The sequence below is a fragment of the Dryobates pubescens genome, chromosome 20, assembly GCF_014839835.1.
Source record: "Dryobates pubescens isolate bDryPub1 chromosome 20, bDryPub1.pri, whole genome shotgun sequence".
Classification (NCBI taxonomy): domain Eukaryota; kingdom Metazoa; phylum Chordata; class Aves; order Piciformes; family Picidae; genus Dryobates; species Dryobates pubescens.
In genome coordinates, this window is record NC_071631.1 from 2,023,924 (window position 1) to 2,050,648 (window position 26,725).

Genomic DNA, 26,725 nt, shown 5'->3' on the forward strand with positions numbered 1-26,725 from the left:
CGGCTTCGGCACCACCCGCCCCTGCACCAGCCCAACCCCGGCCCCCTCGTCCCCGGGCACCCCCGATCCAGCACCGGGCACCCCTCGATCCATCCTGCACTCCCCCAATCTGCCCACGGCCCCTCAGAGCACCCCGATGCCGGCTACCCACTCTGCACCCCCATTACACAGGGGGATCCCCCAGCCTGTCCGCAGCTTCCCTGGGCGCCCTCTGCCTGTCTCCCACCCTGAACCCCCATTGCTCCCCCCAAAACAGCTAGCAGGTCCCCACACAGCCCATCCATTCTCCCCCCCCCCCCATCACCTCCCCCATCCAGGCCAGGATAATTAGAGCACCCATCGATTTGGGCCAGCAGTCCTGGCAGGAGCACGCAGCAGGGAGGCAGGAGCAGGGTCAGGCCTGGAAGGGGCTTGGGGAGGGCTGTGCTGAAGGCAGCCATAAGCCATGAGGTGCCCAGGGCTCACCTGCGGGGCTACGAAGCATCCCAGTGCCAAGCGAGTCAGCGCTGGCAGCAGCCGCGGCGCCGGCAGGGTCACCAGCAGCAGCCCGAAGGGGTGGCTGAGCTGCAGGACAGCCCCAGCTGCCTGGCAGGAGTGAAGCAGGATCAACTGCTCCGGCGGAGGGCAGATCCAGCCGCCCCGCACCGACGGCGGGGCCCAGCGAGCGGCAGCGGCGTCGTGCCACGGCCCCGAGCCAGCGCGGCCGCTCCCGCGGCGGCGCCGCGCCTGGCAGGGCCAAGCCCGGCGCCCCAGTCCCCCTGGGGTCTCGGTGGAGCTGCTTGGCCCATGGGCATCTCGCCCCCACTGGTTTTCAGATCTCATCCCAGCACGTCCCTCTCTGCTTCCCGGCGGCTGTTTCCTCGAGTACCTCCAGCCAGGGGGTGGGAGGCAGCGGAGGACAGGGCGCGGGGGTGTGGTGACAGCTCTGCTCCTGGACACCTGGGACGTGACTCTGCAGAGCACGTGTTGCCCTGCAGCCCTGCCCGGCCGGATCCCGGGACGGGGATGGGATGGGCAGAGCAGGAGCAAGCACTCGGCCATAACCCACCCGGGAGTGGAGGCACTGGTGGGGTGAATCGAGGCCACAGCTGCAGCGGTCAAGGCCCTGCAGACACCAGCTGGTCATGGGGGCATGAGCTCCCCAAGAGCCTTGATAATGCTGAGGCCAGGCCAGGCTGGTGCTGGGTGTGGGCACTGTACTGGGTGTGATGGAAAATGGTGTCCTCGAGGGTCAGCACCAGCCCCACTGCTCCAGTTCCAGCCCCACTGCTCCACTTCCAGCCCCACTGCTCCACTTCCAGCCCCACTGCTCAAGTTCCAGCCCCACTGCTCCACTTCCAGCCCCACTGCTCCAGTTCCAGCCCCACTGCTCAAGTTCCAGCCCCACTGCTCCACTTCCAGCCCCACTGCTCCACTTCCAGCCCCACTGCTCCACTTCCAGCCCTGTTGCCCCAGCACCACTTTCTCTTTGCTCCTCCCATGAGGGTCTCCCCCACTCTGAGCAGGTGTTTGGGTCCATGCTGGACACTTGGGGATAAATGAAGCTGCTGTGCTCGAGCAGGGCACCACAGGAGACTCCAAAATCCCTGAGAGCTGGGGAGTGGGAAGGGCTCCTGCTGGAGCCAGTGGCCTCAGACACACTGGGAGGAGGAATGTGCCTGGAGAGGCAGACGCTGCCCGAGCCGTGCCCAAAGCTCCCGGACAGGTTGGGTGGCTCTGCCGCAGGTTTGCGGCCTGAGGTGACAGCCCCATGGCTTCCCCAGCTCATGGTGCATCGCCCCTGTGAAGAGAGACTCAGAGCCCTGGGGCTGTTTAGTCTGGAGAAGAGAAGGCTGAGAGGGGACCTGATCGATGTCTGTCGTTATCTGAGGGGTGGGGGTCATGGGAAGGGGCCAAGCTCTTCCGGGTGGTGCACAGCAATAAGCCAAGAGACACCAGGTTCAAGTTTCAACACTGAGGATTTCACCTCAGCAGGAGGAGAAACTTCTTTACAGAGAGGGTCACAGAGCCCTGGAGCAGCTGCCCAGAGAGGCTGCGGAGCTTTCAGACCCCACCTGGATGCATCCCTGTGCAGACTCCCCTGGGTGATCCTGCTCTGGCAGGGGGGGTTGGACCGGATGACCTCTGGAGGTCCCTTCCAACCTCTAATGTGCTGTGATACTGTGATGGGCACGATGCTCCCACACCGGGGTGATGGGCACGATGCCCCTGGCCGCGCTCTCTCCCACCCATGGCACTGGGCACTGCTCACTGCCAGGGCACAAGCCTCACGGTTCAGCGCACGGCCAGCTGCGGGCACCCGCACGCCACGGCGCTGGCTGCAGGCTGACACATCCCTTTGTCACCCTCTGCTCAGTGGCACCGTCTGGGCTCCAGCCTCCGCCTCCTTCTCCTCCTCCTCCCTCGTGGTGCCCGAAGCCGGCCGATTGGAGCCGCGCTGAGCCCCGGAGGAGTGAGCGCGGCTGGGAGGCGCTGCCTGTTCCAGCCTGCGTGGATCTCACTCCCCAAACGTGCTTCCAGAAATCCCTGGCAGCGCCCCGCGGCGCTGGATTATTTGTGCTGCGAATCTGGGTTAAGATCCTGCCTTGTGTTGCCTGCGTGGGGGTCAGGGAGTCGTTACCTCAGCAGGAAGGGGGGAGGCAGGCAGGGGGTGTCCTCCCTAAATGTCTCATCTCCCTGTGTCCTGCCCTGCACAGCAGGACCGTGGGACCCCCACCCCTTCCTCCCCACCGCTCCCTGCCAGGGTCCTGCGGACACCAATCCGAGGAAGGTGCTGAGACCTTGGGGTCCCACTCGGTATCTGTAGGGATGCAGGGAGATGCCTCCGGTGCCGACCAGCCAGCACATGGCTCTGCCCCAGGATTTGTCCCCTCTCCCTCATTAAAACCTTCCCCCAGCCGAAACCTGCCTTTCCCCTGACTTTTGATAAATTATTCATCTCCCAGGAGTTGGTTTTCCCCCTCTCCGAGGCAGAGAGGAGCTGCAGACGCTGCTGGAGGCTCCCGGCACATCCGGGGCTGTGGGAGCAGCGGGAGCTGCAGGAGATGGGAGCTCAGCCGCTCCCCGGGGCCCCAGCTCCTGCCCCTGTGCAGCTCAGGTTTGTAGGAGAATGGGAATGGGGGAGCTGAGGGGAAGAGACTCTGCCGGGAATGCAGCCGGGGAGCGATGCGAGTGCTGCCCTCACCGGCTCCTGGCCGGTGGGGACCTCCCCGTCCAGCCCAGCCCAGCCTAGGTGCCTGCCACGCAACCAAGATGTGGCTGTGCCCCACATCCGAGGAATGACGAAAAGCAAATAGTGGAACACAAACGTGGCTCTACCAGACGCGGGAAAGGGAACCTCGTTCAGGGCTCCGTGGTGAGCTGCCTGGAGGAGCTGAGGATGCTCCAAATCCCTTTTGCCTGCAGGAGCTCAGCCGGGATCATCAGATCCATTTTTGATTCACTGCTGCTCCGCCAGAGCTTCAGCCACAGCCTCCTCCTGCCAGCGCTGGGAGGTCTCTCTTTTTATCTCCATCAAATTGATTGTTTTCATCAGGTCTTTGGTCATTTTCCTTGTGGGCTGAGAGATCTGACAGAGCTTTTAACTACCGCACAGCGATCAGCTCCTCCCAGTCCCCGCTGCTCACCCTTGGCTGCGTTAACAACTAGCGCCAGAACAATTAGATTTTGGCTGGGTCTGAAGAGCCCCTCGGGAGGCAGAAGTGCTTGAGAGACACTTGAACGTTTCCTCTCCACGAGATGAGTCACTCCTGACACCACCGAGTTGTTGTGTGTTTTGCTGAGCCCCTTTCCCCCCACCCCCCTCTCTCCTTGGGAGAGCAAAACCCTTCCCTTTCGCAGCCTGCTTGGCTCTGGGGGTTGTTTTTTCCCCCACTCAGCAATTCCTGGGAGCTTGGTGCTGCAGCCTGCTCATGAGAGCTTTGCCATACTGGACCTGCTCCTGTTCCTGGGCTGTCCAAGGTGATCCTGCTCTGGCAGGAGCCTTGGACTCCATGGTCTCCAGGGGTCCCTCATCATTCTCTGGTTCTGTGCTGCTGTCACAGTTCAGCTGCCACCAAAAGAATCGTCCCCAGGGACAGCCTTGGGAACCTGCTGCCTCCCCACAGCCACCTCTGTGGTGCACAACACCTCCAGGGGAAGGGTAATTAGTTGTCCCCCATAATGAGTGATTGCAATGGAGAGGGAGGCAGGCACCAGGACTGACACAGGTTTGACCTCCTGGCTGGTGCCACTCCACAGATTTCCATCCTTGCTTTCAAATGAATTCTTCCCAGTGAGGCTGGGGAGGCACTGGCAGAGGCTGCCCAGGGAGGCTGTGGATGTCCCCTCCCTGGAGGTGTTCAAGGCTGGGTGAGGCCTTGAGCAACCTGGGCTGGTGGGAGGTGTCCCTGCCCGTGGCAGGGGTTGGAACTGGCTGAGCTTTGAGGTCCCTTCCAACCCAACCCATCCTGTGATCCATGAATCTGTGAAATCCAGAGGCTGATCCTGGGAAAACTGAGGTCTGGCTGTGTGGGCAAACAGCTCCTGACACAGCAGCCCACGGGGTGTGGGTGCTTCCCAGCACACTGGCACAGCTCAGCCCTGCTTGCTACTTCCCAGAGGTGCAAGTTTGGTCCTCGTGCCCCCCACCCACACAGCCCCAGCCCCTCTGCTCTCCCCAGAGCCCCCATGGACAGCTCCCCACTGCAGCTCACACTCTCCAGCTCCTGGGGCATGGCTCCAGCTCCACCCCAGCCTGGTTTTCCCCTCTCTGTCCCTCATTTATCAGTTCTGGTGGCTCCAGCAGCAAACCCCAACCCCGGTTCCAGGAGCCTCCAAGGAGGTTTTCACCCCCAAACTATCCCCACTTCTGCCCACTCTCCCACCCTCCTGGTGTTTCCCTCCACTGCTGCCCATGGAGCTCCCCCTCAGCAGTTTCAGAGCCAGGACACTGTGATCCACCCAGGGCTGGCAGCCTTATGGAAGCTCTCTGCTGAGACCAACTGCCAGGGAATAACCTTCACAGCTGAGAGCACCAATTCAGCCCCTTGGACACACACAGGGGGAGCAGCTCCCCATCACCAGCAGCTTGAGGACTGATTGGATCTGGATTTGGGGGCTCCCTGATGCCACCCTCCCCCCAGTGCCTGCTCCTGCCAGGGAAGGACGTGGCTCTGACGGCAGCCCTGAATCAGCCTGAGCGGAGGGAACCCATCTGGGCCGTAGTAATGCATCCATCTGGGCCTGGGGGAAGGGAGAAGCCTCCTGGCAGCACTTGGAAAAGCTGCTTCAGAAGGAGCTGCAGGAGAAGAGCTTGGTGAGGAGCAGCAGCAGCCCCAAAGGCCAAATCCTGCTGGCACAGCACCTGCAAGACATCAGTGCCACAGCCCACATGGGACGGAGGTGAAATCCAGGGCAGCTTCTTCCAGGGTGGCACAAGGACAGCACAGAGAGCCTCAGAGACACAGCACCCAGCTGTGGTACCCAAGGGGGCTGCTCTGCCAGGGCCTGTGCCCAGAGTCAGGGCACCCAGGAGGGGTCCAGGTGCCCACTGAGAGGGGAGGTGATCAATGCTCAGCAAGAGATAAAGGGTGGGGAGCAAGAGGCTGGGGCCAGGCTCTGCTCAGTGATGTCCAGGGGAAAGGGACAATGGGCACAAACTGGCACCCAGGAGGTTCCACCTGAACAGGAGGAGAAACTCCTTTGGTGTGAGGGTGCTGGAGGCCTGGAGCAGGCTGCCCAGAGAGGCTGTGGACCTTCCAACCCCCCCTGGCTGTTTTGCTCCTGGGCAAGCTGCTGTGGGTGCCCTGCTGGAGCAGGGCCTTGGGCTGGGTGGGCTCCAGAGGTCCTTTCCAACTCCACCCTGCTGGGATTCTGGGATCCTCTGGCACCTTTAATTTGAAACCCTCCAACTGCAGGCCTTCTGCATCTCCACTCAGACCACTCCAACCACTGCTTCTCCCCCACCCAGTTAATCATTCACAAGGTGAAGAGGAGCTCAGCCACCACTGCTGTGTGGCCCTGAAGAGGCAGGAAAGAACAAAGCTTCCTGGCTGGAGCCAGACACAGAGGTGCACACCCAAAATCCTGAGCCCTGGCACTGCTGGGGCAGGAGTTAGAGACCTGTGGTCTGCAACCAGGAGCAACCACCCCACACAGCCCCCAGGGGCAGCTCTGCCTCTCCTCCTGCTGGAGGCCACAGCAGGCTGGGATCAGCCTTTGTCATCCCAGCAGAGGGATTTGCCAGGATCAGGGAACCCAGAGGCTCCACCTGCACCAAAGATTAAGCATTAAAGCCACAATGAACAGCATGAAAAGCAAGGATTAAAGCTCAGACCTGTCCCCTCTCCACTGCCAGGCACTCACCTGATTCTCCCCCTTACAAAACCACCCTGGGTTTGGAGGGGACAGGGGGGAAACCCCCACCCTGGGATGGGGGAGCAGCACAGGCAGGTCCTGCTGCTAGGAGGGGACAAAGTGCCCCAGGGCCACCCACCAGCTGCCATCAGCAAGGCCCAGAGCCTGCTGCAGGGATCCTGCTGACTCAGAGGGTTCCAAAGCAAAGCCCCCAGCCAGGAGATCTGCCTCCCACACACTGAAAAGGCAGGAGAGGCACAAATCCCTCCAGCAGAGCGTGGTGTGAGCTGGGTCTGCACCTCACACACTGCCAACTGGAGGGTGACTGGGAGCAGCCCAGCACCAGTCCAGTGCTGCCTGTAACTGGGGATGAAGTCTGGCAGGACAAGCTGGGACTGGTGAGTGTTTAACTCTTTCAGGTTACCCCAGCACTGATCACAGCCTGGGAGGCCTGGCTTGGTGAGGCCTCCCTCAGGAGCTGTAAGTACCAAGGGAGAAGTCAGCACCAGCTCCCTCCAGCTCCAGGAGGGTTTGACCTCCCCAAGGGCACATCCCCAGCACCACTGTGGTGGTTTTGGTGTCTCAGGAGCTCCCTGGGCAGTGCTGCTGAGCAGAGAGAACCTGAGGCTGTGCTTTACTCAGGAAAAAGAGAGACAAGACAGAGCCAAAGGCCATTGCAAAGGAGACATTTACTTGTTCAAGTGATGCCCAAAGTGGTGTCAACCCCTTCAGCAGGGGCAGGGCTCCAATGCAGAGTGCCCCCTAGAGCTCCAGCACAATGCAGCTGTGTCCTTGGTTTTCTTCCCAGAGGAGTCTCCCACCATGGCTCCACAGGTGACTGCTGGCCACCTCCTCAGGATTCAAGGCCGTGGCTCCTCCTTGCCCTTGTGGTAGTCAGGAGGAGTGTACTTCCCTTCCTTGATCAGCTTGTCCCTCTGGGCCAGGATGGTTTTCAGCCTCATAGCCTGGGGAAGCACACACAGGAGGGATGGAGCAGGCACACAACAGGGTCACAGCAGTCAGGGAAGAACTTTGATGGTTCCCAGTGCAGGTCCTGGCAGCCCCCCAGAAGCTGTGTGCGTGTGGCACCCACACTAACCCTGCCCTGGGGCTCCTCATGTGGGTTTGAGCCTCCTGCCAAAGGCTTTTTGGGCTTTCAGGCTGTCACAACACATTTTGCTGCTGCTGGCAACTGGGGTTTCAGCCCACAGCTGACCAGGCAGCAGCTTCTCCCATGGCTGCTGCAGCCGAGGACTGGCTGCAGCTGCTGCTGGAGAGGAGGAGGGCCATGAAGGCAGGGAGGAAGGATCTGCAGAGCTCTGCCCCACACCACCCCTGGGGGAAGGGCTGCTGCAGGACCAAGCCTCCCCCCTTACGCTGAGAGCTGACAGCTGGGAGGCTGCACCCAGCAGCACACCTGGCAGCTACTCCCATCCCCAATCCCTCTCCCCAGCCTGCACCAGGGCCCCAGAACATTCTCAAGGGCTTGGCCTAGGCCCTCAGCCCAGCCTGTCCCAGCACCTCGGGTCCTCGCAGCACAGCCCCGGTGCCCCACTGCCTTCCTCCAGACTCACCCAGACCTTCAGCACCCTCTCCCTTGCCTAGCCCGGGGGCTCAGCTGCTCCCCGCCGCCGCCTTAGGTAGCTCAGGGCCCGCCCTCAGTCTGAGCTGGACCCCCGGCGCCCCGCCTCGGCCGCGGCTCTCACCAGCTTGGTGCGGTGCATGCACTCCATGAAGTCCTCGTACTCGGGCTGGCACTCGCGGCGGGCGCGGGTCTGGCCCAGGCCGTGCCCGCACTCTATCCACTCGCGCTCGAAGGCGTGGCAGGAGCCGGCGATGCCGTAGGGCTGCGGCATGCTCTGCCGCACCAGCCACCGGTCCACGTCGATGCCCAGCTGCCGCTGCAGGTCCCAGAAGGGCATGGCTCCGCGCTCGGCGCCGCACGGGCGCTGTCAGCACACCGACACGCTCAGGGCCGAGCGCCCGCACCCGCCGCCGTCCTTCACCAGCCTTTCACGACGCCGTCAAGAGCAACGGCAGCCGCGACAGCGCCGCGCTTTACGGCGCAGCCGGCGGGACCCGCGCCTCGGGAGCCCTTCCCCGCTGCACCGCCCTCTAGCGGCCTGGAGGAGAGGCCTCCTGCCGCGCCCCAACGACCCCTGCCGGCTGCTGCGGCAGCCCACCCAGGCTTCCCCAGCGTTCCCAGCCTCTTCCCACTGCTCCCAGTGTCCTTCAGAGCTCCCAGTGCGCTCCCACACCTCCCAGTGTCCTCCCAGTGTCCTCCAGACTTCCCAGTGTCCTCCCAGACCTCCCAGTGTCCTCCAGACTTCCCAGTGTCCTCCCAGAGCTCCCAGTGTCCTCTCAGTACTCCTCCAGCCAAAGCCCACCAGATACTTGCAGTGTCCTCCCATGGCTTCCAGTGTCCTCCCAGTGCTCGTCTTACCCCAGGGCTCCCAGTGTCCCACTCCAGTGCTGCCAGTGCCCCCATTCCAGTGTCCCAGTACCCCCATGCTTCAGGGTCCTCCCAGCTCCCCCAGTCCCTAGTTTTCAGGGTCTCACAGTGTCCCCATTCTTTGCCTTTGTGATCTGCCGATGCCCATTGCCCCCCACCACACAGCAGGACCCTTGCCCACACCCCCAGGGCAGTCTGGGGACAAGAACTCAGGGCCTGGGAGAACCCCATCAATCCCAAAATCCCAGGGCTCCCTCCAGCTGCCTGAGCACTGTCCAGGGTTTGGCTGAAGGATTTCACCATCCCTAAGGAGCAAAGCCTCATTAGGCAGCTAATTGCTTATCCCAGACAGATTCTCCACCACCTCCAGCATGGGATAGGGGAGGAAGAGCCAGGAGGGCTCCTCACAGGACTCCTCACAGGACAACCAGTGCTTCCCATAACTCCTCAAGAGCCTCCCAAACCTGCTCTGTAATCCTCCCCCCCCGGCCCACCAAACCCCTCCGGTCGGCACAGGCACTGCAGGAGCAGGAGGAACAGGATCAGGGTTTATGGAGCACACTTCCAAGCCCTGGCTGTGGGCTCCCCACGGAGCAGGGCGATGCCAGGGGCAGGGTACAGCCTGCCCCCACCCCCCGGCCCGCAGCTGCTCAGGTGATGCTGGCTGGAGTGCAGACTGGGGACACGCAGAGGCTCTCGGCCATCTCCCAGCCGCAGGACAGCGGGGTGCAGATGCTCTCCCGCTCGTCTTCCGTCTGTGGTGGCTTCCCCTGCAAGAGCTGCAGGGTTTTCCTGCAACAGGAGACACCCAAGGGGGAGCAATGGGGGAGCAATGGGGGAGCCCCCCTCGGGCAGCGCTGCAGGGCGGCCCAGGGCAGCTCAGGGGCTCCCCCCAGTCCCACCTGCACGGCCAGGGAGGGGCTGCCGGTGGCTTCCCCAGGGGCAAACCAGCTCAGGTCCTCAGTGGTTAAAATCCAGGAGTCTTGCCCCCAAGGCTGGGGTTTTCTGGACATCTGGAGATCACCCAGTCCAGCCCAGACTCCATGTGGCCCTGGGCAGCCTGATCTAGTTGGAGGTGTCCCTGCCCACTGCAGAGGGGTTGGACAGGCTGACTTTTCAACCCTTACAACCCAGTGCAATCCAGAGCCTGTGAACAGCCTGCTCCAGCAGGGCACCCGCAGCAGCTTGCCCAGGGGCACAATGGCCAGGGGGGGTTGGAAGCTCTCCACAGAAGGAGACTCCACAACCTCTCTGGGCAGTCTGCTTCAGGCCTCTAGCACCCTCACACCAAAGGAGTTTCTCCTCCTGTTCAGGTGGAACCTCCTGGGCTCGTTTGTGCCCCTTGGCCTGTCCCTGGACATCACTGAGCAGAGCCTGGCCCCATCCTCTTGCCCCCCACCCTTTATCTCTTGCTGAGCATTGATCAGATTCTCTCTGGGGCAGCTCTTCTCCAGGCTCAGCAGCCCCAGGGCTCTCAGCCTCTACTCTGAGGCCAGGTCTTCACCCCGGATCTCCAGGTTCTGGGACTTTCAATTCGATCCTTTCCCTTGGGCAAAGAGCCCAGGCGGAGGGGAAGACATCATGCCCTGGGGCCGAGCCCCGAGCCCTCACGCTGCTCAGGCAGGCGCATCGCTTACCAGGCCAGGCGGGACATGGCGTAGGTGGTGTGCGGCTGGGGCCAGCCCGCGGGCGGCGCTGCGGCTGTGCTGTAGGCCCCCATGCCCTCGAAGATGAGCCACTCCCCCACCTGCAGCTCAGGCAGCTCCAGCCCATCAGCGATGCGATCCTCTGGGTGCCCTGGGGGGCCCCAGAGGCTGCTGCTGTGTAATGGGAGCTCTGGGCAGGGTCTCTGCAGGGGAGAGACACGATCAGAGAATCCTCCTGGGTGGAAGAGACCTTTCAGATCATGAGTCCAGCCCTTAACCCAGCACTGCCAGGGCACCACTGAACCATGGCACTCAGCACCACTTCTACACAGCTTTACAACCCCTCCAGGGATGGGGACTCCTTCACTGCCCTGGGCAGCCTGGGCTAGGCTTTGGCAACCCTTTTGGGGAAGAAATTGTTCCTCATGTCCAACCTAAACCTCCTCTGCTGCAACTTGAGGCCATTTCCTCTTGTGCCATCATTTGTTCCTTGGGAGAAGAGACCAATCCTCACCTTGCTCCAACCTCCCTTCAGGGAGTTGCAGAGAGTCAGGAGGTCTCCCCTTAGTCTCCTTGTCTCATGCTAAACAGTTCCAGCTCCCTCAGCTGCTCCTCCCCAGCCCTGTTCTCCAGACCCTTCCTCAGCTTTGTTGCTCTTCTCTGGACCTGCTCCAGCCCCTCAATGTCCTTCTTGGAGTGAGGGGCCCAAAACCGACCCAAATACTCAAGGTGTGGCCTCCCCAGTGCCCAATACAGAGAGACAATCACTTCCCTTCTCCTCCTGGCCACACTATTGCTGTTCCAAGCCAGGCTGCTGGTGGCCTTTTTGGCCACCTGGTCACACACTGGCTCACATTCAGCCACCTGTCAACCAGCACCCTCAGGTCCTTTTCCACAGGCAGCTTTTCAGTCACTCTGCCCCAAGCCTGGAGCACTGTAGAAGGTCATTGTGACCCAGCACAGGGTGGTTGTGACCTGAAGAAATTTAAGATGGAGCAGCCACAGGCCTTAAGGCTGTCCCATTGTCACAGTGGCCTGCTACACCTCCACCTGCTTTGAAGGTTTCACCTCAGGAACCCAGGGATTGCAGCTACAGTTTTCCTGGGGCATGGCTGATAGGTTGGCTGTAGGTTAGCTGGCAGGTTGGCTGCTTTCACAACAGTGTTGTGCAAGTACCAAGCTGGTCCTCCTGCCTTCTTCCAGGCTCAGTCTGGATGGGTAGCTTGCTTGGTGTGCTGGTGGTGGGCTTGTCTTCTTCATTTCTCCATGTTATTCCTGGCAGAATGAACCCAGGACTGCAGGTTATCCTCTGGGATGCTGTTGGGAAGGGCTGTGCCCCTCACTGTGCAGTGCTCAATGCACTCATCTCCCATCAGATAGCAACTGAAACAGCCTCTGCTCACAAAGGAGAGGGGTTGAGGGGGACCTACTTGTCCAACCTGAGGAGGAAATGGCCTGAAATTGTGCCAGGGAAGGTTTAGGTTGGAGTTAGGAAGAATTTCTTTGCTGCAAGAGTGGTTAGGCACTGGCACAGGCTGCCCAGGGAGGTGTTGGAATCACCAGCCCTGGAGGCATTCAAGAAAAGTGTGGCCATGGCATTTTGGGACATGGATTGATGACCATGGTGGTGTTGGCTCGAGGGACTCAATGATCCTAGAGGTCTTTTCCAGCCCAAACAATCCTCTGATTCTATGACCACAGCCTTTCCCCCACAGCTTCTGCTCTCCTCTGGCGTGGAACCTGGGGCCAGCCATGATGGAAGGAAGAGCAGGGTTGGCTGAGGGAATGCAGCACAGTATGAAGGACCCACTGGGGTCTCCTCAAGCTGGGCCAGACCCTCACTCACCTTGTGCAGCCGAGGTGTGGGGCAGGGGCTGTCGAACAGGAGGCAGCTGAAGGCGCCGTAGATGCCATCACTGAGGTGATACATGAGGCTCTTCCTGCTGCTGGACTCCTCCTCTGGAGGGGAGCAAGGAGAGGGCTTAGGGGGGCTCAGGTACATGGTCAGGCCTATCCCACCATCCCACCTACCATCAGAGGCAGGCTGCTCTGCAGGAGCCTCTTCCCTGGCAGTGATGCTGGCAGCCAGGGTGAAGGCAGAGCTGACGTAGAACCTGCCGGGGGTCGCAATGACCTCCACCCCGCAGCCCTCTGGGAAATACAAGTCCAGGGCAGAGTTGATCGTGGCAGTGACCTGGATGGGAAGAGGATGTTCCCTCTTGGTTAACTTTACCCCTCTGTAGGGAGCCAGGCCCAGGGAGACCCTCCAGCCTCGCTTTCTGCCTGCTGAGTGCAGGTGGTGGGAGCTGTGGTACCTCTTCAAAGCGAGCTCTGGTGTCCTCGGTGCCAGGGAATCCCCCTCCGATGTCCAGGAGGTGCATCTGGTAGCCCAGCTCTGTGCCCATCTCAAAGGCCATCTGTGCTGCAGCTACAGACTGAGTGATGGCTTGGGGCTCCAGCCCACAGCTCCCAAGGTGAAAGCTGAAGGCACAGTCCCTGTATCAGCAGGGTCCTCTTGTCCCCAGAGAGCAGTGCAGGGACACGGCCCTGGGGTGGCAGCTCTGAGCCTCCCAGACACCATCCCAAGCCACCCTGCCTGGCTGGCCCTCTGTGTTCCCCAGACCCAGGAAGAAATCTTTTACACTGAGGATGATGAGACCCCTGGCCTAGGCTGCCCAGAGAGGTGGTAGATGCCATATCCCTGGAACCATTCCAGGTCAGGTCGTCTGGGGTTCTGAGCAACCTGCTCTAGCTGCTGGTGTCCCTGCTGGCTGCAGTGGGATTGGACTGCAGGACCTTTAAAGGTCCCTTCCAAGCCAAACCAGTTGGGGATTCTGTGTCTCTACAATGCTATGACCCCTGTGTTGTTCCAGCAAAGCAGAGCTCCCCCCAGTCCCCTGCACCAGGGTCTGAGCACCCCTATGGAACAAGGCCCAGGTGCTGTACCTGACTCCCACCACCTCCACCGCCTGCTCCTTCGCTGTCTCGAGCAGCTGCCGGCAGGACCTGAGCGTGGTGCCAAAGGCCATGGGATGGGCAGCAGGGCAGGAGTCAGCAGTGATACCCAGCAACATCCTGCAGAGCAAAGCCACGCTGTGTCCAGGGGGGCTTCAGGCCTTCTATCACCCTACAGCCACCTCCCCAGCTTCTACATCATCTCCCCCATTCCAGTGAGGCTGCTGGACACCAACCTGGCATGAGGGTGGCTCCTGGCCACCTTGCTCAGCTCCACCTCATTGTCAAAGGTCATCAGCTGCACCCCGTGGCTGGCTGCATGTTTGATGTGGGCAACCTGCTTGCAGGGGCTGCTGTAGAAGATCTTGTCAGCAGGGACACCAAGGCTTTGAACCCGTGTGAGCTCTGCCTGCAGGGACACCACGTGTGTGTGGGCAGGTCCTCAGCAGCTGCTCAGCACCGCCCTGGGCCTCAGCCAGCTTGCGGCACTGCTGAGGGCAAACCGCCAGCAGTGCAGCCTGCCCTTTTCCAGGGACAACCTGCAGGAGCTCAAAGGGATCACAGTGGACTTTGTCCTGGCAAGGGGCAGGCTCCAGCAAGATGTTTATGAGCAGCATGAGAGCAGGAGGAGAGACAAGAAGTGGGTTAGCAGGTGTGGGAGACGGACACAGGCACAGCTGAGCTGCCACAACTCTTTGCACTTTCTCCTCCTGGTGACATGTCCTGGTTGATTAGGAGCAAAACTTTGGCTCCTGCCTGGAAATCTGGCAGGAAATCACAAGCAGGAGGGAGCAGGGAGCTTTAGGCTCAGCCTTCAAGCTGCCAAGAGCTGCCAGGAGTTGGAAGGTTGTGGCAGTGGCACCCCAGGGATGCACCTTGCCAAGCCTGCCAGCCAGGACACCACTCCCAGCGAAAGGAATGCTGGTCACAGGGAGCAAGTCTGAGCCACCAGACAGAGAGGGCAGAGGTTTCTGTCAGCAGGGAGCAGAGGGAGACTCCTGCCCCTGTGAATGTCAGTTTGGGGGCAATGGTCTCCTGAGGTGCACTAAGAAGAGTGTGACCAGCAGGTTGAGGGAGGCTGTGGAGTCTCCTTCTCTGGAGGCTTTCAAAACCCATCTGGCTGTGTTCGTGTGTCACCTGCCGGAGGTGACCCTTTAGCAGGGGGTTTGACTTGATGATCTCCAGAGGTCCCTTCCACCCCCCACCATTCTGTGATTCTGGGAACTTAGGGAAGGAAGCTGAGCTCTGCCACTCTCCCACAGATGCCCAAAGGATGCTCACCCCAAGCTGTGCTCCCACAGCCCTACCTTGTTGGCACAGGCAAAGCCTGTCCCCAGCTCAGCCAGCAGCCGGATCACTCCTTCGCTGCCGTTGCACTTGACTGGGAAGTAGGGTTTCACCCTGGGCAGGGCCTTCAGGAAGAGCAGGTGTTTCTTCACAATGTCACCAAGGTCTGCCACGAAGAAGGCTTGCTGGTCATTCTAGGAGAAAGCCAGAGTGAGCAGAGGTGTCCTCACCACCACCTCCGTCAAGGGGGACAAGCAAAGCACCGCGCCCTCACCGCTTGGCACAGCTCCACCAGCAGGTTCTCCAGGAGGTCTCTGGTGGTGAAGCCCTCCTCCACCATCATGAAGTTAGATTCCTTCAGGTACCCATTCATGGTTGAGGTGTGACAATGTCAGGTTAAAGCTTCCCTGTGTCAGGTATAGCTTCTAAGTATGCAACACACTGGAAAAAGAAAGGGGCTGTTAGAGGCGGGGCCCAGGAGCTCCACCGGCATTCACCACCCCGAGGTGCTCCTCACTCCTCTCATGGCAGCATGGCAGGAGGGGTGCATCTAGATGAGCTTTCAGGTCTCTTCCAACCCAAACTGTCCTATGATTCTATGGCAGCGCTGCAGTGGGTTCAGCTCTTTGCTGCCCTTCTGCCAACCAGCATCTGAGCTGGGAACCCTGCTGTGGATTAAAGCATCTCTTCCAGGGGGAGGAGACACATTTCTCTGCAGCTCAGAGCTTTGTTTTGGCACACAGCAGCCCTGGCTTCTTCAGCAGCAGCTCAGGCACCAAAACAGTTAAGAACAGAGCCAACTTCACTGCAAAGCAGATGGCCTATATATGCCAGAAGATGGTCCTTCAGGCTCTGGCATGTAGCTACATCTGCTCTGTGTTGCATGAGGTGAAGTTATCTCATGGTTTCCAAATAGCTGAAGTCTCATGGATCCATCCTCCCAGCAACACAAGCCTCAAGAGAAGGGAGACACCTTTAAAGAGCACAGACAGGCCATTTGCCAGCCTGGGGACAGACTGATCAGTGCTGTGGGTTGCAGTTTCACCTCTCTCCTGTGACACAAGGGGACAAGTGGAGCCACAGGGTGTTCCCTGGCTCACACACTTAGCAGAGCTTTAGCTTGAAGCTCACACAGTTAACTTTAACTATCTCCTCCCCTGAATCTACACCACCCATAACCCAGGGAGATGATGACCCAGCACAGGATCTCAGGAAACATTTCCACTCCAGTAGCCCAGATCTAGCTCCAGGGCTCTCACAGGAACATGGTCTGTCTGATCCGAAGTGAGCTGGAGACAGAGGTTTCATTTCTGGCCCATCACCTCCTCCTCTGCAGAGACCTAGTTACAACATCTCGATGGGCACCAGGGGAAAGACCACACTTGGGTGTTGTAATGCATTGAGCAAGCACCACCAGTGATCTCCAGAGATGGGGAAGGGGGAGAAAAGCTGAGCTCTTGAAGCTCTTATTGCTTCATACTCAGGAAAGGGAAGCAGCTCCTCCAGCCTCATCCTCCCCTCCCCGAGGACATCGCAAACCAGCACCCAGCCTGCAATGGCTGGGCACGAAAACGATGAGGAATTAAGTGGGTCATTCCTGCCAGCCCCAGCCTGGGCCACCCCCTCCTTACCCAGGCCCAGTGCCTCCCTCCTGGGTGACTAGATGTGCTGCCAGGGGGGCCCCCCGAGGAAGGCTGAGCTCCTGCAGCACCCCGGGGCGCAGCTGTCGCCGGGGGTCCGAGGTCTCTGGGGAGAGGCCATGCAAGCGGTTACGAGGGGAGAGGGGCACTGACAGCAAGATGCCCTCCACCCAGCATCCCCAAAACTCAGCATCTGCAAGCATTCCCCAGGCCAGCCAGCCCCCCCAGCAGCCCGCATGCCCCCCCCCCCCCCAGTACCTTAGGAAGCATTTAAACGGAGTATGCCCATGGCTCTCTCTCGAGAGAAGGAGCTGGTCCCAGCAGCAGCCGTTCGTCCTGCCCCGGCTCCCTGCCTGCCCTGAGCCCTTCAGCTACCCCTGCAGAGGCTGGGGGGGGGCGCTCCGCACCCCTTGCATCCCAGCACTCCTCTTCCTGCTCTGCCTCACAACCGTGGCCATGGCAACTAAACCAAACCACTCCATTGGCTGAGCTGACTCTGATCATCCTTCATCCCTTTTGGGGACGGCTCTCCCCCTTTTTAACCCCTCCCAGGGCCCCCAGCGGATACCCCAGGTCCTCACCGAGTCCCCACCGCGCCGGCAGCCCATCCCCAGGCTGACAGGGACGTTGTGAGCCTGCCTGCAGCCTGGGCCTGCGCAGGGACCCTCAGGGGGAAAAGAGACAAAAATACCTCAGCAAGGCTGCTGCCAGGGAAACAAAGCTTTCTGCAGATGAAAGGCTGAGCAGCTCCTGGATGGCTGGGACACAGGCCAGGGGAAGTACTTGGGAAGACATCAGGGACTCATTCTGTCCTTGCTGTCCCACTGCCAGTGTCAGTGGGTTCCCTAGCAGCAGAACCACCTCTGCCATACATGCAGATGCCCTCTCTGGTCAAGCAGTTCTCTCTTTGCCTGCATTTATGCACTTGGAAACAGTTCCACTGCTTCATCTCACAAAGCACAGGCTGGGCAGGGGAGTTATTTTCTCCTTGTTAATTTGCACCCTCTCACATGTTACACACTCCATGTGTGGAAGGCTGGCGGCCCCCACTGAGGAGGTGAGAAGGACAAATTTATCCTGTACTCAGCACTGTGGTTTTGGCTCTGCCATTGGCTGTCCTGGCAACCAGGGCCAGCAAAGCTCTTGTCTCCTGTGAGACCTTGGCCTGTTTTCCTGGTTCTCTGGCCCAGCACTGTGATAGAATAGAATAGAATAGAATAGAATAGAATAGAATAGAATAGAATAGAATAGAATAGAATAGAATTAACCAGGTTGGAAAAGACCTTCGAGTTCATCGAGTCCAACCTATCATCCAACACTATCTAATCAACACTATCTAATCAACACTGTGCTGTGCAGATTGGAGGGAGCTGTGCAGAGAGCACTACAGCGGGAGGAGGGAAGAGAGGTACCAGGCTCTGGCAGCGTGGGGCAAAGCACGGCAGCGCTTGCTTGCTTCTCCGCCCACTGACAGTGACCCCACGCCCTCACTCCGCCCACCCCGCCGAATCCCCGCCCACCCCGCGCTAAACCCGGCCCATCGCCACATGACTCCGCCCACGGAACCCGCAGTCCCGCCCACGAGACGTGCGTCCCCGGCGTCGCCGCCCATTGGCCCTAGGTGGGGCGGGGCGCGGCAGCGCGCAGACGGCGGCGGCCATGGCTCCAAGCGCGCAGGCAGGGGGTGGCCGTGGGCAGGCCCCCGGACCGGGTCTCCGGCAGGGTATCCGCGCTGTTTTGTTGGGGCCACCGGGCGCCGGCAAGGGCACGCAGGTGAGGGGAGCACTGAGGAGAGGGAACATGTCTATGCTGGGGCTTTCCCCAGCAGACCTATGGGCGTCCCGGGCCACCTCCCGGTAGCGACCGGCGGGGCCGGGCCGCCTGGTCCTCACTGCCCTTGGGCCAGCGTCTGAGCCACGGCCTGACGGGCCGCGGGAGGCCGGCCTCACTTTCCCCGATGAGGGACTCGTGAGTGCGGTTTGCCCCTGCTCCGGAGGACCCCGAGGCTCAGGCCTGTGGTATACCGGGGCCCTTTGTCCCGACTGCATTTCCTCGGGTCGTCTGCGGGGCTCACATGCCCTAGCCCCGCTCCCGAAGCAGCCGGCCCTCGGGGCTGCCCACCGGGCCCTGCCACGTGCTGACCAGTCACTGACCATCGCGTTGCTGCGAGGGGGCGAGGAGGCCTTACCGGGGCCGGGGGTCCTGGCTCTGAAATCGTTCCGGCGAGCTTACCTCGTGTCTGTCCTCTCCTACAGGCTCCGAAGCTGGCCGAGACCTATTGCGTTTGCCACCTGGCCACTGGGGACATGCTGCGGGCCATGGTGGCCTCAGGGTCCGAGCTGGGCAAGCGGCTGAAAGAGACGATGGATTCGGGGAAGCTGGTGGGTAGTGGGGAGATGTGCTGGGGGGTGGAGATGGTCTGGCAGCACCTGGAATGAGAACAGGCAAAATCCACCTTGCAGTGAGAAGCCTCTGACAAAACTCAGTCAGTGGAGGAAGACAGATTTCAGGGTGAGGGTGTCCTGCAGGAGAAACATCCCATAGAAACATCTCTCCTGTTCAAAACTGCTCCTTACCAGCAGCCTGTGTCCCTGGGCTGTTGTCTTTTCTGCCACAGGGTGGGATCTAGCTGGCTCTTCTGTGGCTCCTGGACACTTGAGGTGAATGTTTATCCTTCCATCAGCCTCAATATCCCCATTTCACCTTATCCTCAAAGCTGAAGCTCCTCACATGATGCTTGGACTCCTGTGGGGTGGAAAACTTTGTTCAGAAGGTTCATGGGTGTTCCAGCTCTTGAATGAGTGGTGTTTACCTGCAACTGTAAGGTGAACACAGAGTCAGTGTTGCTGTGGGAGTTACAGGGGGTGAGAGAGGACATTTTGGATCCCCAAGAGACAAGAGTTGGGATCTCTGGCACAGTTATGTGCTGAGGCTGTTAATTATCTTGCCAAAAAATGACTGAAACATCTTGAGGAAACTTGAGGGCCAGCAAATGGCAGTGACTTGTCCCAGAGCTGAGCAGCCTGGGGCAGACTTCTGGCATTGTTTTCAGCTGTCGTGGGCTTGTAACACCCCACAGAGAATCCACAGGCCCTGGGCAGGGAAAGCAGCCTGGCTCATCTCCAGCATTTTACTCAAAAGTTGGCATTGCAACACCAAGCCTGCAATATCCCAGCTGGTTATGAAAGATAGGGACCTTATCTGGTGAGGCTGGTGGTGTCTGCCACGTGTGTGCGTGGCAGGCAGCGCCGGGGCTGCTCCGCAGGTACCTCGTCACAGCCTCCTCTGGCTCTGTGATAACTCAGCTGGGAGCACAGCAGCTTCAGGCTGGGGTTTTATGCTTGGTGATGAAGAAATACTCAAGAAAGCACAGCAGTGCCTTGGTTCTTCACCCAAACTACCTCCTCCCAGCCCATCTGCTTCCTGCTGCAGGGCTCCTGTTTACATCTGCTGGTGCCAGTCCGGTCCCAAATCCTGCTGGGTCCCTGCTGCGTGTGCTGGAGAGAAACAGCACTGCTGGGGAGAGCTGCTCTGGAATAAACAATTGTTGGGGCTGCAGCATCTGTGAGGACTTTTCCTAATGCTGCAGTGTAGAAAAGGGGCTAATCCCAGTGGTGTGCTGAAATGGGGATACAGGGAAAACCAGCCAGCCAGGCCAGAGCTTGTCAGCAGCTTTTGGGCAGTTACCTTCATGCAAGGTTTATGAGAGTGGAGGAGCTGCTCGCTTGCGTTGCCCTTCCTGGCCAAGCCTGCCTGCTGAGAGGGATCTGTGGGTGAAAGTACAAAGTAACAGATGATGTTGATATTTTGTTTTCTGATTTGGTTGAAAAAGAAAATGCAGTAATCTAAGGAAGTTGTCCTGTTTCGGTCATCTTTGCAACCTTTGTACCACTGAGGTTACAGTGTCGGTCCAAGTCCTGGCCAGGCTGGAGTGTTCCAGGGGTGAAATGTCTCACTAGCTGTGTCTTGATGTTAACACCCAGGGCAGGGAGTGTTTCCCTGGCACGGGCAGGTCTGGGCGTGCAGCTTTCACCCTGTTGGAGCCATGCCCTGCACTGTGGCTCTGCCCCTGCAGCTGGGAACTGCTGTACCAAGGGGTCTGACGCAGCCTGGGCACTGCTGGGGGTGGGGGAAAGCTGTGTGTTAAACTGGGGTGTCCCTCCTGACCCTGTGGCTGTCTCTCCTCTCTGCAGGTGAGTGATGAGATGGTGGTGGAGCTGATTGAGAACAACCTTGACTCCCCTCCCTGCAAGAATGGCTTCCTCCTGGATGGCTTCCCACGCACAGTGAAGCAGGCTGAAATGGTACCTGAGCTCTGCTTTGGGGGCTGCTCTGACTTCTTCTGCCCCTCCCCTGGGGATGGGGGAATCCCTTGGTTGTGCCTCTTCCCTCTGAGCTGTGTGTTTTCTGTTGCAGCTGGATGAGCTCCTGGAGAAGAGGAGGGAGAAGCTGGACTCAGTCATCGAGTTCAGCATCCCTGACTCCTTGCTGATCAGGAGGATCACTGGCCGGTACATTCTTCTCTCCCAACCCCTTGGTGCACAGGGTGGGCTTCCCTAGTTTAGCAGAGGGCATCCTAATTTTGGACCCTTGTGTCCTCCTCAGTGCTGTGCTGGTCTCTGTTAGATTTCTACTCTGCCTGCCAGCCTGGAACAGAGACCCTTTGTTGCCTTGTGAATAGGGGCTGTTGATAGGTAGCAGCGTCCTTGGTGACCCAGCTCAGCCTTTAGGCCTGGTGTTGACCACTGATGTCTTCGTGTTCTTGCTTCTCTGGAGCTATTGCTGCTCTCTTGGCAGGACATCACATGTTGGGGCACTGCTGAGCACCTTGCCCAGGGTCAGTTGTGGCTGTGCAGGCACACAGACCTCTCTACTGTTGACATCTGTCACCCTTGCACCTCCAAGATCCAACCTGCTTCCCCAGTAAAGCATGAAGTAAAAAGCCTTTCCCTGCTCTTCTTTAGCCTGGAGAAAAGGAGGCTGAGGGCAGACCGCCTGGCTCTCTACAGCTCCCTGAAAGGAGGCTGGAGCCAGGTGGGGGGTGGGCTCTTCTTGCAAGGAGCAGGAGACAGGACAAGAGGAAAGGGCCTCCAGCTGCTCCAGGGGAGATTTAAGTTTGGCATTAGAGGAAACCACTGAAAGGCTTCTTAAAGCCTGGCACAGGCTGCCCAGGGAGGTGGTTGAATCCCCATTGCTGGAGGTGTTTCAGAGACAGAGATGTGGTGCTGAGGGCCATGGTTTAGCCCCAGCCTTGGCAGAGTTAGAGAATGGTTGGATTCAATGATCTGAAAGGTCTTTCTTTGCCAACCCAAACGATTCTGTGATCCCTAGTGCAGCTGCCTTTTTCAAGTGCCTGAAGAGGCTCTTGGCACAGAAATAGCCACAAGAGATAGTGGGGTTTTTTGGGTCTTAATAGAGGCTGATTGGGTTGTTGCTACTGCAGATGTTTCTGTGCTGCTGAGTGGCAGGTTCAGGAGATCTTGTCCTGGCACTGGGCTACTTTGCTGACATTTGCTTTCTGTCCCAGGCTGATTCACCCAGCGAGTGGCCGCTCTTACCACGAGGAGTTCCGGCCCCCCAAAGAGCACATGAAGGACGATGTATGTGAGCTCCCCAGGCTGCAGCCTGGCCTTGCTTTGGGTTTAGCTTGCTGCTTTGCAGCATCCCTGAGGAAACTCCTTTCCTTTCTTCTCTCCCTGCTTTCTGGGGAGCGTGGGGAGCCGCCTGGGCAGCCAGCGGCGCTGCGGGGAGCGAGGCCTGGAGGGCTGAGTGAAGGGCATGGCCCTTCTGCAGAGCCAGCCTGGGCTCTGCCACTCTCAGAACTTGCTGGCCTCTATCCATAGCTGAACCTGTGGTGTGTTGTGACTGGTTTCCCTCCTGGAAGCAGCTGTAGCTGGTGTCTGCTCTCAGGGCTCCTTGGGCACTCTTCAGCAGGCAGAGTGGTGCATGGGGGGATGCCCACGTTGCTGAAACCTTCTCTCTGCAGTGGCTGCCCTGGGCTTGCTCTGCTCTCCCTTGCAAATCACCTCTGCAGCTCCTCGCTGGAGAGAAGAGGGGGTGGGGAAGTGTGCCAGGCTGCAGCTAGCTGTTGACTGCCCCCTTGCCTGTCCCAGGTCACTGGAGAGCCCCTGATCCGCCGCTCGGATGACAATGAGACAGCCTTGAAGACTCGGCTCAAGGCCTACCACACCCAGACCTCGCCCCTGGTCTCCTACTACAGCAAGCGTGGGATCCACACGGCGGTGGATGCCTCCCAGTCCCCTGACGTGGTGTTTGCCAGCATCCTGGCAGCCTTCTCAAGAGCAACATGTAAAGACCTGGTTATGTTCATTTAGGGCTCTGTCCCAGGATGGGGCTCTCCCTTTTCTCTCTTTGTCTCTCCATCTCTGTCTCTCTGGGGTCGAGGGAGGGTGAAGAGCTAAGCAGAGTAGAGGAGGGGACGCGGCCCGAGGCAGGGCCGTGCTGATTGTCCATTAAAGAAGCTGTTAACGGTCTCTCGGTACCTGTGAACGTCAGTCTGTCTGCCCATGCTGGAGACTTGGCCTCTAGAGGTCGCGGCGAGCCCGAGCACCAGCAGCCTGCTGCCAGAAATGAGCTTTTGCACTTCCTTGGGTCCAAATTCTTTTGTCTTATTCTTTCCTGAAAGAAGCTGTGCTTGCACCTCCTCCTGCTTGCTCCACACAGGACTTGGGAGTACTTTGGAGACCGGGACTGAGCAGTGTGGGAGGGGGAAGGACCTTCAGAGGGTGCTGGATAGGTGAAGCAGGAAATGAAACAGGAGGTTGCTCATGGGAAGCATGTGAAGGGCTCTGTGTGTGTGTGTGTGAGAGAGCTGTGGGAGGCACAGCCTGGCTGTGCTGCTGCTGCTGCTCAGGGCTGGGTGAGAATTTGATCTCAGTGGATGTGTTTTATTCTCTGTGGGATGGCAGGTGAGAACTGAGCACTGCCTGGCTTCCTCCTGTTCTGATGGGGCTTGTGGGGCAGAAAGGGTGGGTGAGAGCTGGGGGGTTTCAGTCTCTCCTCATCTGCAGGCCTCCAATATGGTAAATATTAGAGAGATGCTTTTTTGCCTTTCTTTTTCTAACATGAAGTCTCTGGTCAGAGTCTGTGTGGCAAGTTGAGATCTCCTGAGGGCAAGGAAGAGACTTGGGGTTTTCCTCTTTACTTTTTGCCTTGGCTTTTCCAACTAGGTGAAGATAATGTTGAGCTGCTCCTGATTCTCAAGGTCTAAATAAAGCCTTACTGGAACACAAAGGAGTTTTCTCAAGGCCTGAGAGGCAGCAGCATTAACCACTGGCTTCATGTGCCCTTGAGCCAGCGACCTTCATTCTGAGCTCATGGAAATGTACTTGTTTCTTGAGCAGACCAAACTGCTCTGCCAGGCTGCCCCTTGGAGCACACCCTGTGCAGTGTGGTTTGTGCCCCAGCTTCTTGGCCTTGCTTGCTCTGTGCTGACCCTGGAAGGCTGGTGGTGACCTTTGCCCATGCTGGATTTCAGCCCTTCCTAGAGGACCCTGCTGTAAATGCAGATTGGTCCTGATGAAACTTTGTCCTTTGGCCTTCTGTGTGTGTTTACTGACTTGGTGTTACTGAGTGGCCTGTCCCCCGTGCCCTGAGCTGCTGTGGGCTGCACATCCAGAGCAGATGCCTAATCCTCAGCAATCCCTTGCTCTTTTAATCATTTCTCTTTTGTCTGAAAGTCTCCTTCTGTCCTCCTACATCCTCTCCGAGGAAACAACCTCTTCCCTTCCAGCCAACACCAGGAACTGAAAGCAGTTGACTTGTTGCTGTTGAAAGCAGGTGACTGTGGGGAGAGAGGGGTTGAAAGCAGATGGTGCTGCTTCTCACAGCAGCCCTCTGAGACAGTCCCCAGATGGTCCTTGCCTTGTCCATGGTTTACCTGCAACAGGGTAGTCCCAGGAGATGGGGATGGGATTGAGCTGCCGTGCTCCAGGGTAGTGGGGAGGACAGCGTGTGTTAGAGCTGCCTCAGCATCTCAGTGACTGTAAAATGGAGTGGAAGCAGCTTTCATTTTGGCTGCTTGAGAGAGTCAGAGCTGCAGCCTCCCCCCTGCACTTTGCCATCCTGGCAGGAGAGCTTCCTGCCCTGGTGGTGTGCCTGCATTTGGTCAGTCCTTTACTCCGCAGCAAGAACAACTTGTTCTGCCACTCTCCACTTCTTTCCCCTCCTTGTGCTCCCCTGGCATTCAGCTCACCAGCCTTTTTCTGCCATAAAACCATCATTCATTTTGGGCTTTTTTCCCCTAAATATTTTTTTCTCTCTCTCTTTGTTCCCATTTATTCCAGCTGAGTGACTCCGTGATCCAGATGAGACACCACCAAATGCTGCACACTGCTACATCACCCACTGCAGCCCTCCCCTGGGTGCAGGGGAGGAAGGGAGGGGGCAACTGGGATGGGGAGATGATTGATGGGAGAGGGGGGGTGGAAAAAGGGAAGTGGTAGACAAGGGGCTTGGGGGCTGATTTGGTTGGGTTTTGTTTGGATTTTTGTACTCAGCAGAATCATTGTGAAGAGGAGATGACCTCCCTCGAAATCACTGCTTGGGAGAGGCAAAACAATCGCAGGGAGTCGAAGCAGCTCTGCCACTTGAGCAGCTGCAGGCTTTTGACCTGGCAGGGTAGGGCTGAATGCCATTGCAGGCTTCTCTGGGCCTTTCAGGGCTTGCCTGGTGGGCTCTTGGTACTCTGATGCCACTGCAGGGTTTGCTGTGATTTGTTATTCTTCTTGTTGTTGTTGTGTGTCTGAAGCTGCTTCCTGTAAGCCAGGACCAGAATGAACAAATGACTCACGGCTGAAATGGAAAGGAAAAAGATGCCATGCTCCTTTCCTGGAAGTTCTGTTTTTCTTGTTCTGCTGCATTCCTAAACCCAGCAGCACAGAGACTTCTTCAGGTTTCTTTGCTGCTGAACAGAGGGGGGGCCACAGCTCTAGTCCAAGCCTGCCTTACTTGGCAGAGGAGTGGCTGCTTCTGTGATCTTGACCAAGCTGGAATTCACACTGAATGCTGGAGAAATGCAAAAGAGCCTTTCTTAACCAAAAAAAAAACCCCTAATAATAATCAACCAACATTTCCCTGGGGTGGGGTGGCTTTTGCATTTCTTTTTAGATCAAATGGTGCCTTGTCTAACCTCTGAATCAATAAAATAACCCTTTTTACATTTTGTGTCTGTTGCTGTGTCCTCTCTGACCTGCAGACAGCATGGAAGATGAAGAGGCAGATGACAGACAGCCTAAGCCAGCTAACAGTGGAGCTGGGTGGATCCTCAGGCCTGATCCTATCTCAAGGATGTTGTTCTGTGCAGTTGGAAATGTGCCTTGTAATTCCTTTTTATCTCTTTTTTTTTTTTCCCCCTTGCTGAGTGTGTCCCAATGCTTTCTATCACCATAGCAATGGTGTCTTGCTGCTTTTCTCTTTCCTGTTTCTTCCTGTGTGATGTTGAAAGCACTGAGCCCCTGCCTAGCCTGATCCTTTCTGGCCACAGCTCCCTTCAGGTGTTTTTTACTGATATAATTCCCAGCCTTCTCCCCCTCCACCTCACCAGTGCTTGGAGGGAGCTGATGTCATTTGATTCTCTCCTCCTGCAGAAACTGGAAGCCACATCTTGTGCTTTCTTTTCTGCTTCTTTGCTTCCTGCCTTTTGTACCTCGTTGCTTCCTGCCCCTTCTCTCTAAGGTACACAGGGCAAAAATCTGCCCTAGCACAGGGAGCAGAACCATTCCCTGGCCTCCATTCATCCTCCTGCTCTGAGGTGCTCAGAGGAAGGCTGCTCTCAATGTCCTGATGGAGGCTCATGTTTCTGCAGTGCCCTTGGTACCACCCTTGCAGCCCTGCTTTGATTTGGGTGTTGTGGGCCAGGATCAGAAAGGGTCAGGCTGCATATGCCCATTTCCTCCAGAAATTACTGCTTTCTTAGCATAATTGGGCTCTCCTCCTCCTCAGCCATTCAGTCTCTCTGTGTTCTGGTGTTTTTATTACCTCCTTGTACCTCTCATTAGCATTCTCTCTCTTGATGGCAAGCTTGTGCCTCTGCTGCTTGTGATGTTCTTCCCTTCTTTCTTTTGATGGTGGATGTTCAGCTACACTCTTCCTCATCGTTTGGCATTGTGTCCTCTGCTGCTTGCCTGCTATTGTCTTAAAAACCTGTTCTGCCTGCTCCTCCTGGCTTTCTAGAATGTGGGATGGGAGAAGTCTTGGCTTCTCTGAGCTGGGCCTCTTATGTTTGATCCTTACCTAAGTGTGGAGTCTAGAATATGGGATGGAGAGATCTTGGCCTCTCCAAGCTGGGCTTCTCTTTGATCCTTGGCTAAGTGTGGAGTGTGAAATGGGTGGTTGGGCTGCTGTGGGGAGGCTGCTGAGCTCTGAGCCTGTATCCTCTGTAGCTGGAT

At 58.3% G+C, this 26,725-nt stretch overlaps 3 protein-coding genes across 8 annotated transcripts; 1 reads left to right on the forward strand and 2 right to left on the reverse strand.

Moving 5' to 3' along the window:
• Window positions 1-7,011: 7,011 nt before the first annotated feature.
• NDUFS5 (NADH:ubiquinone oxidoreductase subunit S5) lies at window positions 7,012-8,336 on the reverse strand. Its single transcript, XM_009908528.2, has 2 exons — window positions 8,043-8,336; window positions 7,012-7,301 (listed from the first exon to the last, which is right to left on the reverse strand). Exons 1-2 carry the CDS (start codon window positions 8,256-8,258, stop codon window positions 7,197-7,199), a joined length of 321 nt encoding a protein of 106 aa, XP_009906830.2. The 5' UTR covers window positions 8,259-8,336; the 3' UTR covers window positions 7,012-7,196.
• Window positions 8,337-9,324: 988 nt separating this feature from the next.
• AZIN2 (antizyme inhibitor 2) lies at window positions 9,325-16,969 on the reverse strand. 4 transcript variants are annotated; one of them, XM_009908527.2, is made up of 10 exons: window positions 16,575-16,795; window positions 14,951-15,117; window positions 14,697-14,870; window positions 13,626-13,798; window positions 13,381-13,509; window positions 12,750-12,915; window positions 12,466-12,628; window positions 12,281-12,393; window positions 10,426-10,637; window positions 9,325-9,580 (listed from the first exon to the last, which is right to left on the reverse strand). In XM_009908527.2, the coding sequence occupies exons 2-10, from the start codon at window positions 15,047-15,049 to the stop codon at window positions 9,439-9,441; spliced, it is 1,371 nt and encodes a 456-aa protein (XP_009906829.2). In that variant the 5' UTR covers window positions 15,050-15,117; window positions 16,575-16,795; the 3' UTR covers window positions 9,325-9,438. The 4 variants fall into 4 exon arrangements, with proteins under 4 accessions (XP_009906829.2, XP_054026396.1, XP_054026394.1 ...); XM_054170421.1 differs by lacking the exon at window positions 16,575-16,795 and adding an exon at window positions 16,898-16,969 and having other exon boundaries at window positions 12,281-12,628; XM_054170419.1 differs by having other exon boundaries at window positions 12,281-12,628; window positions 16,575-16,797.
• Window positions 16,970-17,942: 973 nt separating this feature from the next.
• Window positions 17,943-25,641, forward strand: AK2 (adenylate kinase 2). Of its 3 annotated transcripts, none has more exons than XM_054170833.1 (7): window positions 17,943-18,089; window positions 18,572-18,697; window positions 20,510-20,620; window positions 20,733-20,827; window positions 21,844-21,916; window positions 22,430-22,625; window positions 24,623-25,641. In XM_054170833.1, exons 1-7 carry the CDS (start codon window positions 17,976-17,978, stop codon window positions 24,628-24,630), a joined length of 723 nt encoding a protein of 240 aa, XP_054026808.1. In that variant the 5' UTR covers window positions 17,943-17,975; the 3' UTR covers window positions 24,631-25,641. The 3 variants fall into 3 exon arrangements, with proteins under 3 accessions (XP_054026808.1, XP_054026806.1, XP_009906727.1); XM_054170831.1 differs by lacking the exon at window positions 24,623-25,641 and adding an exon at window positions 24,017-24,616; XM_009908425.2 differs by lacking the exon at window positions 24,623-25,641 and having other exon boundaries at window positions 22,430-23,418.
• Window positions 25,642-26,725: the final 1,084 nt, after the last annotated feature.